Here is an 18515-nt window from a genome sequence, read left to right on the forward strand (position 1 = left end):
ACCTGGTGTATACAAAGTGCCATGTTCTTGTCTTACTATGGACAAGCAGAAAGATCTGTAAATAAACACATCTCTGAACATCAAGACCACATCTGTCTTATCAAACCTCACAAATCTGGCCTCACACAACATGGAGTTGCAAACACCAACCACGGGATCCAATGGCAAAAGACTAAGCTACTACATAGATCCACATATGTATAAACACGAGCGTTTGTATAAAGAAAGTGCTGAAGCCTTACGTCACAGACCCAAATCTTAATCATAATGATGTCTCACTATCCCAAAAAGCTGGGAAATTCTTATTCTCAATTGTATAAAATAAATTTATCAATTATATTTTCATTTAATTTAATTATAGCCAAATAGTATTTAGTCCTTAAACATGCTACTGTATATATATAGAGGGATTCCAATGTAAGCATGCACACTAATTTTTTTTTTTTTTGTAACGTAATTCCTATTGTTTAATAACTGTACTGATGATGTCTTATGATTCTTAAGACGAAATATTTACATATTATTAAAAAGTTAATTACTGTGGCATAGGTGTGAATTTAAAATTAAGAATACTCCACGGGTTTCACTATATAAGAAAATAAAATCTAAGATATATGTTAATGGAACTGCTCCTTTATTATCAATCAGAGGTTTATGTTAATTGGTTATTTTTGATTTTTAAATTTGAAAGAAATAAACCAGACACAGCTGGATAGCAAAAAAATTAGACTCAAAGCCTAAAGTCCCATGATGGGATGCCCTCTATGGACACTGTTGGCTAGCCTTAGCTGTGTTCAGCAGGAGGTCCAAGCATTAGAATTTCCCAAATCTTGGAGAGTTTAATACAACCATATTTATTAAGATTACATTGTTTTGTTTTTAATTCTGCTGCTGATTCCAAATAAATTCTTTCAAAACTGTATTTTTTGTGGTGATGCATAGTAGTTTTTTCCATTTGATTCTGTGCAAAATATCCATGGTATGGTTAGCAAGACTGACTGATCAATACTCATGGCAACAGATGTATATTTTATGTTCTTCTAAGCAGATCTCCCAGTTTGACCATAATATAAGTTGCAGGAACAAGGAACTTTATAAACACCTGAAATTGATAGAGAAGGTAGAGTATCCTTGGCAGAGCGAATGAGGATAGCTAGATTTAGCAAAGGTTTGAATACTGCAGAGATTGTTCTTTTTTTAGAGTTCTGATTATTTTGTCTATGAGAGAAGATGGGAGGAACAATTAATCTGTTGACATTTTTGGCATTGTAGCCATTGGACAGGAAAGTAGTGAATAAAGGAGAGTTCAGCAGTAATATCAGTCTTGGTAAAACAGAGATTGGAAACTATTAACAAGGGTTTTGATAACACCATATTGTTAGGGGGGGAGGATTTGTATATGTACAAGGAGCATCCAGAAATTAAGATCAGTTCAGAATTTACTGCTAAATAACATATGGAAGAGGGGGGGGGATGCACATGTGTGATAGTGTAGAGTGACTCATTAGCTAGCTCTTGACAATTTTACTTTTGTTCCACTATCATTTGTGATCTTCTACGAATAATTTATAATGGGTGCTGTGATAAAAAATCCCACCTGTTGCAAGGTTCATGGGTGTGATACGGATTTTGTTTGTGGAAAACAATAGTGCTGCAGAAATGACTGTGTAAGGTTTTACAGGCCTAATGTAAACCTTACACAGTCATCTTCAGTCAGTAATCTTGCAGACTTGTACTGGATTTATTTAAAAGTATAACATCATTCACATAAAGTAAAGAGCTGTGATTAACATCTCCAATTTTGATATCAGGTTTAATACACTTTCCTTCATAATGTGATTCATATAGATGATGAATAACAGAGGGGGATAATGTACATCCTTGTCTCACACCAGATTTAACATTAAACCAGCTTCCTGTACTTCCTTCAATTCCAACTGCTGACTTAGAATTCAAATAAAGACTAAGTATTGCTTGATATAATGCCCCATTGACACCATATAACTGTAGCGTATTGAATAGCTTCTCTCTTGGCATCTTGTCACATGCCTTTTCCAGATCTACACAACTTAAATACAGATCTTTGTTATATTCCCATGCTTTCTCAACTATTTGTCGTAAAGTGAAGATCTGATCCTGACAGCCTTTATTTGAGCGGAATCCAGCTTGTTTTCTTCACCAAGCTTCTCTTCCAATCCTTCTCAATCATTTCTCAAGTATACTTGCACAAATCTTACATTCAGTTTTATTTCTCTTTTTATATATGAGTACTATGAGAGCTCCAACCAATCATCTGGAATTCGTTTCTCTCCAGGCCTTCTGACCCATGTAGTGCAGCCACTGTAAGACTTTTATTCAATACTTGAGAATTTATGGTGGAATATCATCTACTCCAGCTGCCTTTCCATGATTCAGGCTTTTGATGACTTTTTCTACTTCAAGTATGAATATGTATTCCTGATTGCATGCCTGTTGAGTATTTTTTTTTTTTTTTTTTTTTTTTTTACCACTGTGCTGTCACTGATCATTTTGTTAGATCTTGAATGATGGCTCTATCAAGAATAGAACTGCTCCATTCAAGATTTTTTAACAAGAGAATAATATCAAGCAAAAGCACACTTGTACTCTTGGCAAAGCAGACATAATATGTGAAGATGCAGATATTAACTTTGCTTAAAAAGGAATTAAAATATAAAAGAAGAGGTTGAATCTTAAATTAAAATGAAATCGAAGGAGGAAATAAATATTAAATTGTACTATGTCTAAGGTTATTGTCTAAAATAGACGGAATCTTAATTTGTCAAAAACATCAATGTTAAAATATGTCATGTATAAAGTCATATATCATCGTGCAAACGAAAGTTCAAAGGTTGCAGTTTGACCACCAAAGATGATGTAACAAGCGATGAGTAGGCATTCGTGAAAGGCGCAAGAAATTCACGTTCCCCAAAAAAAGCAATGCGTGTACAGCAAGGAGGTGACGTCACTCGGTGACAGCAAATGGAAGAGCGTCGTAGACAAGTTTGGAGTGCTGAAAGATGGTGCTATAATAGGGTTTAAAACGGATTCACATTGTTGAAAGAAGCACCTCCTTTTGCTTCCTTTTACGTTTTTTTCTCCTGGTTCCTGTGGTGTTCCCTGGTCACGTGTGCCCTCCTCTTGGGTCTCCTGCTCGAAGTTCCCAAGCGGATCAGCATGCCTGATACCCGACAAGACGTGTTTGGAGTGCTGAAAGATGGCGCTATAATGGGGTTTAAAACGGATTCACATTGTTGAAAGAAGCACCTCCTTTTGCTTCCTTTTACGTTTTTTTCTCCTGGTTCCTGTGGTGTTCCCTGGTCACGTGTGCCCTCCTCTTGGGTCTCCTGCTCGAAGTTCCCAAGCAGATCAGCATGCCTGATACCCGACAAGACGTGTGAAGACGGCAAAGCGGCAGCATGTTTCCCGTTGCTGAGCGATGCAAATCGAAGAAAATATAGCACGAGATGATGGCAGTGTTTGAGTTTTAGACCATCAGTGTGGATCTAACTGATGAGAAAGCAGCAAAGGATTCCTTTGAAGGTAAATCGTGTTAGAAGCGGTGACGCGAAAAGTTCATAAGTCCAGAAGAAACAAGTGGCGAATTCGGGACGAGCACGTGACTCCCACGTGACAGCAATCCATCGTACAGAGGGACAATCTAACAAAGAACAGACGGAAGGATCGAGAAATTATCTAACAAGGGGATAATGTACAAATCTTCCTTTTTATGCGTGTTATCTATTGGTGACGAAGGTATAAAATGGACAGAGTTTAGAAAAGAAGAAAGAGAGATTTTTGAGATAGTTTCTTGTGTTATGTTAATCGAATTGGACTGGTAGTCTACGTTCATAAGTTGTCTAGACCAAGTTTAATGTGTATGGGTTGTTAGCAGCAGTAATCTAGTTTAATACCGACATCCATGTTTGTGATATAGATGAACATAAGATTGTCATGAGTCTGTTTGATTATTATTACCCTGCTTCACTTGTATTTTAGTATTAACCTAGATTTGCTTAATTATATGTGTTGTTTAAATTATAATGTTCTTAGATAAATAATAAATGTGTTTTCCCATGTGTACCTGAGTTTGTATGAGTAAGAGATTGAATTTTACCACTCATGAAAATATCGAACCTACGTTTAGAGAGAAAACGGAGAATTTAAGATTGTCAAGGCCATGACTGAAAACTGAAATACTGATAAAACTCAACCTACTTAACTACTTAATCTATATAAGGTATTACTTGAATTCTGGGAAAGTTTCTTCGGATAAAAATTTCTATCCTAGAGTTCTGACTGGCACAGCATTAACAAATAAATTTCGTCAGAACTCGAAGAGAGAAACGGCCCCAGAAAGTCAGTTTAGAAGCCAGATCTCAGTAGGCACAAGGAGAACAACAGAGATAAAATATTTAAGAAAACAACGACATAACAATTTCATTCAGCAATTTTTCGAAGTAATTACCCCATACATCAAGGATATCTGTTTCTCCAGTTTTAATGTCACCTTTATCATCTCTAATTCTTTTACAGCATTCTTTCCTCTATTTCTGTTTTTCAACAGCCTCCAGAATATTTTACCACATTCTTGATATTTATTTTTTATGTTCTTATCGAAGTCTTCCCATGACTTTTGTTTAGCTAGTTTCATATAGTGTTTAGCTTTCTTAGACTTGTCTCCGTATACTTCTTCTTCTTCCTAACATGGAATTTAGGCCAAGTGGCCTGTTCCGCTCTCATGCCATCTCTTTCTTGGCCTTCCAATTCTTCTTTTTCCACTTATTTTGTATCTGTATAATATTTTTGGTAGTCTGCTGTTGTCCATTCTATTTAAATGTTCTAGCCATTTTTGTTTATACTATCTTATGTAGTAATTTTTATTCCGTATACTTTAAGAGCAAAAACTGATTTATTTGCCAGGAACTTTCAATATGCTTTCTTTTTTTCCAGTCCATGTCCTTAACAGAAATCCACGACCTCTTTAACTTCCTGTGTCGACCATGAAGTTCTGATTTTTCTATCCTTGCAGACAACCTCATCACATGCCTCTCTGGCAGAATCAATCAATTTTCACGATTTTCCACTGAATCTCCAAGGTTTGGTTCCTGTTCTCAAACTCGTTCATTTTTTCTTCAATAATCTTTGTGGATTTTAGTCTACAGTTCACATCTGAGAGCTGCTCAACTTTTATTTGCTTTAAAACTTGCTTACATGTTCTTCTTTTCAATATGAAATTCAATTTTATCCTGCTCAAGACTAAATGTGATCACTTCATATTTCAAATCATCTGTTCACTCTAGTGTCCTGCACCAATGGGAAAACATCGCTATCAACAATAACATAGTCAACGAGACTTTTCTTATTCCTTGCTCTCTTCTCTCCATGTGAATTTGTGCAGATTTTTATGCTGAAACATTGTGTTAATAATCAGTCCATGTCCTGAGCAGAAATCCAACAGATATTTGCCATTATTATTAGTTTTGCTGTTTTATCCAAATTTTCCAAAAATATTTTCATACGTCTGACAATCATTTCCTACTCTGCTATTTAGATCCCCAACAAGGATCAACTTTTCCTTTTTCATTGTGTCAGTTGCTTTCTCCAAAGTCTCAAAAAATTCTTCCACTTCTATCTTAGTAGAACCTTCTGTGGGACCATAGGCAGAAATAAGTCTCATTTTCCAGTTCCCCATTCTGATATTTGCCCACATCACTCTACTTGATATTGTCTGCCATTCAAGAAGATTAGCCTTGTATTTAGTGTTCAATACTATAGCTACTCCTTCGTTTCCCTGATTTGCTCAGAAAGATCTCACCAGTTTTTGTCTTTTTTGTTTCAGTCACTCCTGTTATGTCGATCTGGTACTTATTCAATTCGTCACCTAGCTCCTTTCTTTGCCATTCAAGCTTCTTATGTTGATAGTACTGATCTTGAACTCAGGTGATGTTGAGTTGGGATATATTTATGTGATGTCTGAAGTAATTACTTTGAAAGACTGTTAAACTGAGCAGTAATAAAACCATACTAGAAAATTTTCAAGAGGAATGCATATCAAAAAACTTGAAATGTGGAAAGACAGCTGGAGTAGATGATATTCAACCAGAAATGTTCAAGTATGGAGGTATAAAAGTTTTGCAGTGGCTACACTGCATAATTCAGAGGGTCTGGCCAGAACGTCGAATTCCCAATGATTGGAGTAGAGTACTCATACTACCCAACTATATAAAAAAGGGAATAAAACTGAATATGAGAATTACAGACAAATTTCTCTACTAATAGTTCCAGGTAAGATTTATGCAAGAATACCTGAAAGAGGTTGAGAAAGATTGTGGAAGAGAAACTTGGAGAAAAACAAGCTGGGTTAAGGCCAAATAGAGGTTGTTGAGATCAGATTTTTAATTTAAGACAAATATTTGAGAAATCGTGGGAATATGACAAGGATCTCTAATTAAGTTTTGTAGATCTGGAAAAGGCACATATGACAAGGTGCCCAGAGAAAAGCTTTTAAAAACATTACAATTATATAGGGTGAATAGAGCATTATACAGAGCAATACATAGTCTATATTTAAGTTGTCAGTCAGCAGTTAGAATTGAAGGAAACTGAAGATGGTTTGACGTAAAATCAGGGGTAAGACAAGGGTGCATGGTATCTCCACTCTTATTCATCACATTATGAAAGAAAGTGGCATCAAGCCTGACATTAGAATTAGAGATACAAAGCTTAGCTCTTTGCTTTATGCAGATGATAATGTATTCCTAAACACATTCAGTGCAAGTCTCCAGGATTCACTAACTAAACTGAATAACAAATATGGTATGAAAATCAGCAATAAAATAAGAGAATAGAAAACTTCAGCTGCATTCTGAATAGAGAATCTTATAGAATAAGTAAAATATTTCAGCTATTTAGGTACAAGACAGTGTTTAAACCAGTTTTAAGTTATGGATCTGAGAGTTGGGTAAGAATTAAGCACTTGTTCAAAGTCTAGAGACCAAAGATATGAGGGCTGTGAGAAAAATTACGGGAGTGAACCGATGGCATCAATGTCAGAATCATATTAAAAATGAAGATATTAGAAAGGCACTTGACATTATTAGCAATCAAATATGTGTCAGCAGAGCTAATCTAAAGTGGAGTGACCACAAATAAAATTGGTGAAGCAAGGTCGCAAAACAGGTGTTTGATACCAAGATGGCTGGAAAAAGACCCAGAGGAAGACCAAGTCTATGTGGAATGATTCGGTCAGAAGTGTCTTAGAAGTACGAAATGTTAGATATGACAATATTTGAGTGCTTACAAGTAATAGATTGATTTGGAAGAAAATTGTTTATAGGAGATTAATAATAATATAAACTTAATTATGTAGTGCTGTTATAGTAACCTGAACACCCCCTTTGGGCTACATATATCAGGAAATTGATGATAATGGTGTGTTTATTCCATTAAATTCCATAATGAGTTCAAACCAGCTAATAAATCTAAATAGTCTAGAGTTAATCATCAGTTTGATTAATCAAATATATAGAAGGTGCAGAGCAGCTGTTAAGTGTGCAGTGGACTGGTATCAGCTGAGTTTGTAGCATCTAAAAGGTATGAGACAGGGATGTCAAATGTCACCAACAGTGTCTAAAATTTACCTTGATGAAGTGCTGGTATGTTGGAATATTTCATGTAGAACAATGGGAAATGAGTCTAGAAACAGTGTCATTCATTCTTTCACTATTGTTTGCTGATAATCAAGTGAGAGCTGCTCAAAATTTGGGTGACACTGACTTTAAGATGAGGAAACTAGTTGATGTTTAGAACATGGGAGGTCAAGAAGTAAATTTGGCCAAGACAAAAAATTTGTTGGTTGGTGGAGAAAGCAGAGATTTAGCTCTTCCAGTCAGTAAAGTCAAGGCAGTGGATTATTTCAGATGATCCATTATTGATAAGTCAAGAACATGTGAGAAAGATGTAGAATGATCATGTCAATGCCTGTAATGCTATTAAACAACTGAATGGTGTGTTATGGAGTTGAGATATTTGGCAGGAAACCAAAAATATGATACTCCAAATGATAGAATGTGTTCTGATGTATGGGGACAAGGATGGATATTGCACTGAATACAAAGCAGAGGAGTCATAAGAAGTGTAAAGATGGATGGATACAATGAAGTATGTGTATATCTTGCCTTCAGAAAATTCAGCATGAGACCATGGAGAGATTGAATTTGCAAGAAAATGTGATTGACTGCCTGGAAAATCGATCTTTACAGTGGTATAGACATATTCAACAGATGCCACAGGAGAGATGGCCCAAACAAGAGATCAATTAGTCACCACCAGGAAAGTGGAAGAGAGGATGGCTTCGACTTACATCGAGAGGAGAAGTTGTAGAGGCAATGTGCATTAGAGGCTTGCAAGAAGGTTCCTGGAATGACCATTTGCAGTGGAGAAGGGGATTACAAGGCAACAACAGAACAGTGGAAATGCTTTTAAACGTAAAATTAAGTATAAGAGGTAACAGTTCTTCCTCCCACCTCAAACACAAAATAGACACAGGGTAAAGAACACCACATGCAATAAACACTCAAAGCAGACTTGGAGGATGGGAGAGAGAAAGTGTACATTGATGAGAGATGCATTTCTATCCTTAATCTGATGCTCCACCAAAGTAGTTAGCACACAATTATAATGTTGGCTGGGATTCTTTAGTACAGTGGTATCTCGTTAATCTGAACTAATAAAAAAACATGCTCGTTTGGATTAGGGAAAAGTTCAGATTAGCGAATTTCCCCCAAGAGACAACAATAACTAGCATTTAAGACAAAAATAATCAGATTCTAATGGTACATCAATTTAATTCTGTAAATAAATGAAGTAACTGATAGAAAAAAAGCTACAGTACTATAATGTAAAACAAAAAATAATACAGTACACAAGTTTATTTTAGTAAAAAATTTAGTTTGTATGTACCTGTATTGTTGAGGATTCTGATTTAATAAAATTGCATAGTTCAGTACGCAACTTAATTTGCATAAAAAATATCACTTTCTTGTACACAACACACAAAAAAAAGTTTTTTCTTTCTTTGTAAAAAAAGTCACCGATTTTCTTTTGCTTCTTGGACGCTAAACTTTTTTCGAATGATTCTTCTCAGAGCTGCATTAGCAATAAAATTTTGTGGAATGACGTATCATTCTGCTTAGCCCATTCTATACATATTAAAACTATCAACTGTCTCTTCATGTTTTACTTTTTTTTCTTCGAGTTCTCCATTGTCATTATTGTCTTCTAATTCATTCTGTAGTGTCATATTTATAATTTCAGCGTCTGATTTGATTTCGAATTCACTTTCGGTTCTACCTTTAATCCATTCCGTAACATCTGTTTGTGAAATTTCAACATCTGGATTTATATTTTTAACCAAATTATGCACGTTTTGAATTTCTTCTTTTTGTGCATATTTATAATTCATGCTGACAAAACAGTACATACTGTATAGTATAAAAAAGCAAACGTGAACACACAATACATCAAAATAGGCCTCCAGTATAACCGTACAAGTGACAGTATTAAAAAATATGCTGTACTGTAATAATAATAAAATAAATAATAATAGTTAAAATAATAATTATTAAATAAAAATAATAGTACACAAAATAATAATACTTAATAAAACTTTTCTTCTTTCAAACTGCAGTTCGGATTACTGAACGATTCGAACTAAAGAGGTTCAGATTAGCGAGATACCACTGTACATATTTTTAATATATATTTTTTCTGTTAGCTCATATTTTTAAATTTCATAATTCTTTAATCCATTACCCTTCCAAAATTTATTTTATGGTTTTATTCTTAGCTTTCAATATATGATTACTTATATATTTGTTTTTCACTTTCCACATTGTTTTCCAATCTCACATAATTTTTTTTGACTTCTTTTTAAAAATTTTCATCTAAATATCATTATCATCCTGATCTTCATATTATTCAGGTATGTCTTCATGTGATGCTATAGATAAAGAGATCAAGAAGTCTGGTGACAGGACAAAGTAACAGAAATTCAATTAGCTATTTCCAATGAATTTTAAATAATATTTTTACAATTTAACACATTAATGCGCATATTAAATATATCTGATGATGAATGTTAGTGAAGTGCTACAGGCCTGCTTCATCCACAAATCAAACCAAAGTAAATTAGCTTTTATAGCATATTACTTTTGCAACTCTTACTGATTTCAATTTTTAATAATTAAAAGAATATGCACAAAAGCCATATAATTAATATAATGATAAATACATTATTTCTAATCTTCTTAACTACATTTCTTCTCTATTCAATTCATAATTTATTTTCAACATATTACTTTCATTCATACATATAAAGAGTTCATTAAAAATAATACTTTTTTTTTTTATCAATGTTATATCATTGATAAAAAAAGATTATTTTTATATATGTATATATAAAATAATATATTATGTGGCTGTAACAGACAATGCATTTGTTTTGAAAATTATTAAAAAAATACAAACCTTCAAGTGAATGGATATTTTTTTCCTTTGCCAGCTGATAAACACTAGTAAATTCATCTCTTAAATTAGGATCAGCACCTGCTTGCAGAAGAATTTTGACTGTACTATTAGAAGAAAAATGAAAACATATAACAGAAGAATATTATATTATTTTATGCGGCTATAACAGACAATGTATTGGTTTTGAAAACGCTGTGTCAATGGCATTTTCAAATATAAAAAACATATAAAATATATATAAAATAATAAAAAACAGGATTTCAATTAGAAATTAACAATCATAAATCTTATAAACTATTATTCACATAAAATGTACTTAAATTCTTAAGCAATTAACAGAAGACCACAAAGTACTAGATCATAACTTTATAAATAAAGAAAGCCTCATGTTAAGGAAATATCTGCACATTAAATATGACTAATTATATAAAGATTTAGCTGAGTTATTAATAATTATCTCCTAGTCTCACTCACTGTTAATAAAGAACACTGAGCAGTATTAAAAACTGAACAGTCATTGCTCCTGCTTTGTGTACTACTCTATAAATAAGTTATCTTTAAAATAATTCCAACAATCTCCACAATAAGTCTGCTTAACTAGCAACATATTTTTCATAATAAACAACTTCTTAACACTCCCAGCACAACATATTCTGGTAATGCATTCTACTCACCCATCATACTATGTAAAAAAAGTCTACTCCTCTTTCCCCCTCTTCAGTACACCTTTACACAACTTTCAGATATAATCTCATTCCTCCCCATTCTTTTTATAATACCTTCTGTATTATAAAAAGTAGATTAAAGGGAAGAATATTAACGGATAAATGGAATGAGCTTAAGCAGGATTAAACAGTAGAATCATTTCAAGCTTCATGAGATTCTTGGTTGGCCAAACGCATAACAGCTCCACTCTAATCTAGAATAAGCTGTTGGTTTGAATCTCATAGCAGTTATTTTAGAATGTCTTTAGATAGTAGCTGAATTTCTAGTGAAACACTAACCACCACCACTCTGCTTACTGGAGGCTGGAAGTGGCTTCAGCCATGTTTCCATAGTGCAGTTTCTGCTTTCCATTCATCTCTCTCTTCTTACATACAGTGCAGGTGATAATAATCCACTTTGGATTTTGGGGGGGGGGGGGGATTTTTGAATTAAATTACTAATGGACATTGTATTTCAAATTGTAAATATCTAATTGGCAAAAAAATTTGTTCATTTTGAATTATAAAGTATAAATACTTGATAAAGATATAACTTAGGTGACAGATGATTTTCAATGCATGATATGAGTTCACAACTCTGGTTATTAGAAACTGAATATGGTTTGACAAAGTTCCATGGTGATATCTACAGCAAGATTTACAAATTATTTATCCTTATCACAACCATTATGCTTTCATGTGCAACAGGTTTTCAACCTTTGTGAGTTAGAATTTATGCTAAAAAAAAAAAGTCATTACATCATTTGTTAACAGCCGATAAACACCAAATGACATACAAGCAATAAGGCACAATGCAGATGAAATAACTGAGTTTTTGCCAACTGACTACCCAAATGTAGAGAAATGAGCTCAAAAAATAACAAAAGATCAAGTGAATTATTGCATCCATAGAACTTAAAAATCTATAATAATCCTTCATAGAGAATTCTTAATTAAAAGAGATAATACTAAAGCTAAAAGTGGAATGAAAAAATATTCCAATCTTTACCTTGAATGGCCATTCATTGCTGCCACTTGAAGAGCTGTCCACCCAAATTTATGTCGAAGATTGACATTTACTCCCAGTTTCAACAACCTGGAAATGTTAAAAAAATAACATCCTAAATTAAAAAGAAATGTTTCTTCTGCCAATAAGTGTACCAGAATGATCACAACGATGAATGATTTTTCAAGTCTCTAAGAAAAGCAAGCTACTCAAGCTCACTATGAATCTGTACTAAGTATGTTCTGATACCCTGTGAGGGAATAAATATCAAGGTATCAGACCAGAGGGTACATCAATTTTAATTTTGTTTACATGTTATAAATTTCAAAAAGCATGTCTCTTATTTACAAGTTTTTAATAGCACTTGTCATATAGCAATGATAATTAGATACATGTATTCACAAGAATAAAGAATCATAATTTTTATTGTAAATAATTTGGGCAACAATTAATGGATCATCAATGCATCAGCATAATCACAAGGTGAAGCTAGAACAATGAACATTAATACTAATTTACAGAGCTGAGTCACATGCCGAACTGCTACCATACAGGTGGTTACAAAATAAAATTAGATAAAATTAGATAGAAAATAAGCAAACAAATTTTCAGGTGCAAATTTTGTTTGCTTACACTTCGATAAAGGATTAAACCAAGTACATAATTTCTTGTCATCTTTAATTTATAGTATAACCAAGTGGAAAAACTTCCAACAACTATCTCTAATCCAGAGTATTTTAATAAGGTGTAACACCTTTTTTGGGTACTCATATATGAAAAATAGAACTTTGGCATTATTCAACCTTAGTATCATCTCTGAGTCTGGTTCCCACTGACGAAACCTCAATAAAGGTTAAAACTGGTCTGGTTTTAACCTTTATTGAGGTTAAACTTATCTTATCTTTAACTTATCCCATAATGCATAGCATTATACATACCCATAAGAATATGTGCTTTGCATTATTGTATACTAAGGCAAGTGATGTGGAGTAATTAGTTTCTATATACGAGTTGCCCCAGTCCTGATTATATTTCAGGCGTAAAGTTTGTTTGCTTACACTTGGATAAAGGATTAAACCAAGTACATAATTTCTTGGTATCTTTAATTTATAGTATAACCAAGTGGGAAAACTTCCAAAATTAGATTGCCATTAAATCTAAAACTGAAATAATTTTGAAATACAATAAAAAAACAAAAGTTATTCATCTAAATTTTGTTATTTTATTGACTGAATGATATATCAACCAATCAATATGCCAGAATCCAGTTTACCTTGGAAAAGGAAAACATCTCCCATTCCTAGAAACTGATTACATGCCACCTGAAAGATCCATGGCATTCTCTGTTTACAGAAAATCCTACACATACAGATAGATATGTTCACCAGCAGTCACTCCCCCCCCTCCCCCGAACAATAGGGGATTATAAAAATCCTATATAAAATGGCAAAATTAATCTGTTCAGATAACAGAGCCCTGACTACTGAACTTGACCATATCCTTAACACTTTCTTAGTCAATGGTTACTACCCACCAAAAATAATAAAACCATGTAACAGCAATTCTCTCCCCCCCCCCCATTCAAAGCAGAGATTATTCAAAATCTATCATCGTTCCATATATCCAGGTAAAATACAAAAAATTAACAAAAATCCTAAGGAAATATGACCTAAAAACCAGTTACAGACCACATAAGAAATTGGAATCTTTTATCCACACCACCAAAGACCAGTCACATCCCTTAGACCTACCAGGTGTATATGAGGTCCCTGTCCCTTGCAGTTGTAAACTGTCCTACTATGACCAAACAGAAAAGAGCAAAGCTAATAATCATGGCAAATCCCTGTTGCATTTCTGCTATGACATTGACTGGTTATTACTAACACAATGTTGCAACAGAAAAATCAGCACAAATTCACATGGAGATACAAGAAGATGCAAGAAATAAGAAAAGTCTCACTAACTACGCTATTGTTGATAGTGATGTTTTCTAATTGGTGCAGGACACTAGAGTGTACAGAGGATTTGAAACTGGAAGTGATCACCATTTAGTCACGAGCAGCATAAAATGGAATTCATATTGAAAAGAAGAACATGTAAGAAAGTTTTAAAACAAATAAAAGTTGAGCAGTTCTCAGATGTGAACTGTAGACTAAAATACACAAAGATTATTGAAGAAAAAATGAAAGAGTTTGAGAACAGGAACCAAACCTTGGAGATTCAGTGGCAAGCATTGAAGAAAACCCTGATTGATTCAGCCAGAGCATGTGGTGAGGATGTCTGCAAGGATAGAAAAATCAGAACTCCATGGTGAACACAGGAAGTAAAAGAGGCAGTGAAGGAAAAGAAGAAAGCATATCAAAAGTTCCTGGCAAATAAGTCAGCTTGTGCTCTTAGAGAATACAGAGACAAATGTAAGAAAGCTAACCACTGCGTAAAACTAGCTAAACAAAAGTCATGAGAGACTTTGGTAAGAACATAGAAATTAAATACCAGGAAGGTGGCAAAATATTCTGGAGGCTGTTGAAAAAAGCTCAGAAATGGAGAAAAAAAAATGCTGTAAAAGGTATTAGAAATGATAAAAGTGACATTAAAACTGGAGAAAAAGATATCCTTGATGTTCCTTGATGTATGGAGCAACTACTTCAAAAAACTGTTAAATGAAACAAGCAGTGAAAGCACAGTCATAAAAACAGGAATACATATCCATACTTCAAATAGAAAAAAAAATAATAATCAAAAGCCTGAAATGTGGAAAGGCAGTAGGAGTAGATGATATTCAACCAGAAATGCTCAAGTATGACGGTATAAAAAGTCTCACAGTGGCTGCACTGCATGTTCATATGCAGTGCAGGACAAAGGAATGAAGTTGATGTTTGGAGTAGAGCTCTCATAATACCCATGCATAAAAAAGGGAAATAAAACTGAATGTGAGATTACAGAGGTATTACTCTGCTAAGTGCTCTGTATAAATTATGCAAATATACTTCAGAAATGGTTGAGAAGGATTGTGGAAAGGAAAGCTTGCTGAAGACAAGTTGGATTCAGGCCAAATAGAGGCTGTCAGGATCAGATTTTCATTTTATGACCAATAGCTGAGAAATCGTGGGAATAAGAAGATCTGTATTTAAGGTTTGTAGACTTGCAAAAGGCATATGACAAGGTGCCAAGAGAAAAGCCATTCAAAATGCTACAATTGTAAAGTGTCAATAAGGCATTATATCAAGCTAGTCTTTATTTGAGTTGTAAGTTAGCAGTTAAAACTGAAAGAAGCAAAGGAAGATGGTTTGATGTTGAATCTGGTGTCAGACAAGGATATACATTATCTATATGGATCACATTATGAAGGAAAGTGGTATTAAACCTGATATCAAAATTGGAGATGTTAATCTCAGCTCTTTACTTTATGCAAATGATGTTATACTTTTAAATAAATCCAGTACAAGTCTGCAAGATTCCTGACTAAATCGAATAACCGTTGCAATTAATTTGGTATGAAATCAGCAATAACAATAACAAGACAAAGACAATGAAAATAGACAAAAACATTGATAATATCAACTGCATTGTGAATGAAGAACCTATAGAACAAGTAAAACATTTCAGCTTGCTAGGTACAATTTTTAGTGAAGATGGTAAATTAAATTTGGAAATAGCCAAGAAAATCAGGAAAGGTATGGCAGGAAGTCAACTGAATAAATTTATATGGAATAAGATAGAAATTAGTCAAAAACACTAAATGTTTTTTAGTGTCACTTTTAAATGTCACTAAAAGCTGTATACATGACAGTGTTGAAACCAATTTTAACTTATGGATTTTGGGTTAGAAATAAAACACTTAATCAAAGACTAGAGATTACAGATATGAGAATCCTGAGAAAGATTAGGGGCATGTGGCATCAACGGCAATATCGAATTAAAAGCAAGGATATTAGCAAAGAATTTGACATTGTTAGCATCCAGTAATGTGTTAGTAAAGCTAATCTCAGGTGGTATTGTCACTTAAATAGAATGAGAGAGGAAAGATTAGCTAAACAAGTGTTCTCTGCCAGGTTGGCAGGAAAAAGACCCAGAGGAAGACCAAGATGTAGGTGGACTGATACAGTAAAAAGTGCCTTAGAAGACAGATGATAATGCTGGAGTCTTGACAGATAACAGATTGATTTGGAGGAAAATTGTTGATAGGAACTTAGTAATGATGTAAGTTTTTCATGTATTACTATCATAATATCCTGTACAGTCCTTCCCTTGGGGGTACAATGTTAGGAATTTGATGATGGAGGTGTTTAGAGGAAAGTGGAAAAATGGTGGTGATCAATTTGGTAACGCAGCACCTGTGAAGAAAAAAAGCAAAGAAGAAATAGAGCATCTATGAGAAAGTGACTGGACAGAATTTGTGAAAGAAGTCATTTGTTTCAATAATGATATACCATGAGTTGGTATATTGAAAGGAATTATTAAATTGAAGGAAAATTCGCATAAAAAGCTTTATTAAAGTAGAATTTTCACCTAAGTATCATAAGCGTCATCAATACAAGATCACAGAATGACAATTAAACATTAACAGACAATCCAGAAAAGCAACAACTATATATCTAATGTAAGATAACTAAAGAAAGGTCAATAATTTCATAACTTATTTTTTTTTAAAAAAAATTATAGATGTTTAGACAAAATAAAGTTAGGAAGGATTAGCTGATTTAAAAAGTACAATCTCCAACAAAGGGGGTAGACATAGACTATCGAATCTGTTTAAACTAGGGCAGTGAAGTACGCGCGTCTTTATAAAGCCTTTCTATAAAGAAATGAACCTTCATGAAGAACTTTTGTCTTGTTCCAATGAACTCTGTGCTTAGTGTCGATAGCATGCTCTGCAAGTCCAGACTGTTCAGGTTTGGTATTTAACATAAGACTTGTGTTCTTCTAGCCAAATAAAAACAGATCTTCCTGTTTGTCTGAAATAAGATAACCCCACAAGGGCAAGGAATCTGGTAGACACTTGGATAATTTAAAGATGAAAGCTTGGTCTTCAGAGAAGCAAGAAAGGCAGAAATTTTTCTGATGGGGTGAAAGGCAACAAAAATATTCAGTGGTTTTAAAACTTTTGCTATGCATTCACTAATGCTATGCACATAACGGATAGGGATGCGAATTTTTTTCTTCTGTATTTGAAGAGGTAGAGATACCATAACTGTTAAAAGATTTGAATAATTAAATCTTAAATCATGCTCTTTCTTTGCATTCTTCAGACGAACTTATACAGAAAGAATTACAACATATTAATTGCTCCTTTTTATCTAATGGTTTTAAGGATTGGATTCTTTCATCAAAAGAGCTTTTTTTTAGAGGGTGAGAAGGCTATGGATGTGATGTAATGTATCTGACCGAGAAAGGCTAGATGTGAAAGTCAACCCAAGGAAAAAAAGAGAGTAAGATCTTTTTTCAAGAAATAAGACAGGATTATGTTTCGGTAACAAAGAAATTCCCTGTTTAAGCACTGCAACGTTTTCTCATATGAAGCAGAAATAAAGTCATCAATAAATAACGAAGAGGATTTGAGATTCAGTGAGAGAAGGTCGTTAAATATATGAAAGTATAAAGGAAAAAGGGCATGGGTTAAAAAAAAAACCTGTAGAAACCCAACACTGATAGAGAACTGTACTGTACACTCACAGATGCGAGACCCTTCGACACTTCTGCACATGTCAAAAGAAGGTGAATCCGATATTAGGGTAATCAATGCATTTCGTGGGATGATTGATTATTATTATTATACGTTGGAAAATTAGCTTTTCTTTTATGAAAATTTTACTTCTTAAAGTGGTAACTGTTTTGCTTGTACAACAGTTGGAAAATTTACGTATAAAGCACGTGATTTCGCATGTTGGTGACCAATTCGTACATCCTTTATTTCTTTTTCCCCTTCAGCATGAATTGACTATTCTTGGCACATTGCCAAGGTCGGCTCTACGAAGTGTGGGCATACAATAACAAGAAAAAATTATCCATTATGGCATGCAATGAATTCTTGGAGAGGAAACTGGCAACCCAATCACAAAGAGCAGAAGGCAGAGATGGTCTACCAGACAAATGCCTTAGAAATGCGAAGAATGACCACATAGTAAGGGATCAGAAAGTTTGATTGGCATTTGAGTAAGAGGCATATTATTTATTATAATTTTTTTTGCCATTTCACTAAAGTCTAATGTGAATCAGTTGTTTTTAACAGATATTTTGAAGGCTAAATGAAAAGCTAG

The 18515-nt window shown here is 33.8% G+C and overlaps 1 protein-coding gene across 4 annotated transcripts in view; it reads right to left on the reverse strand.

The window, feature by feature from the left end:
- The window catches only part of LOC150105767 (mitochondrial disaggregase-like), a 244459-nt gene that overhangs the window by 202629 nt on the left and 23315 nt on the right, over positions 1-18515 (reverse strand). For all 4 annotated transcript variants that reach the window (XM_090393565.1, XM_090393564.1, XM_090393566.1 and 1 more), the window contains 2 exons: positions 12262-12348; positions 10549-10652 (listed from right to left, as the gene is read on the reverse strand). In XM_090393565.1, coding sequence (XP_090249691.1) covers positions 10549-10652; positions 12262-12348 — 191 coding nt within the window. The remainder of the gene's footprint in view (positions 1-10548; positions 10653-12261; positions 12349-18515) is intronic.

Source organism: Typopeltis vanoorti, chromosome 6 (assembly GCF_054136105.1).
Source record: "Typopeltis vanoorti isolate ZY-2024b chromosome 6, IOZ_Tvanoo_1.0, whole genome shotgun sequence".
Taxonomy (NCBI): domain Eukaryota; kingdom Metazoa; phylum Arthropoda; class Arachnida; order Uropygi; family Thelyphonidae; genus Typopeltis; species Typopeltis vanoorti.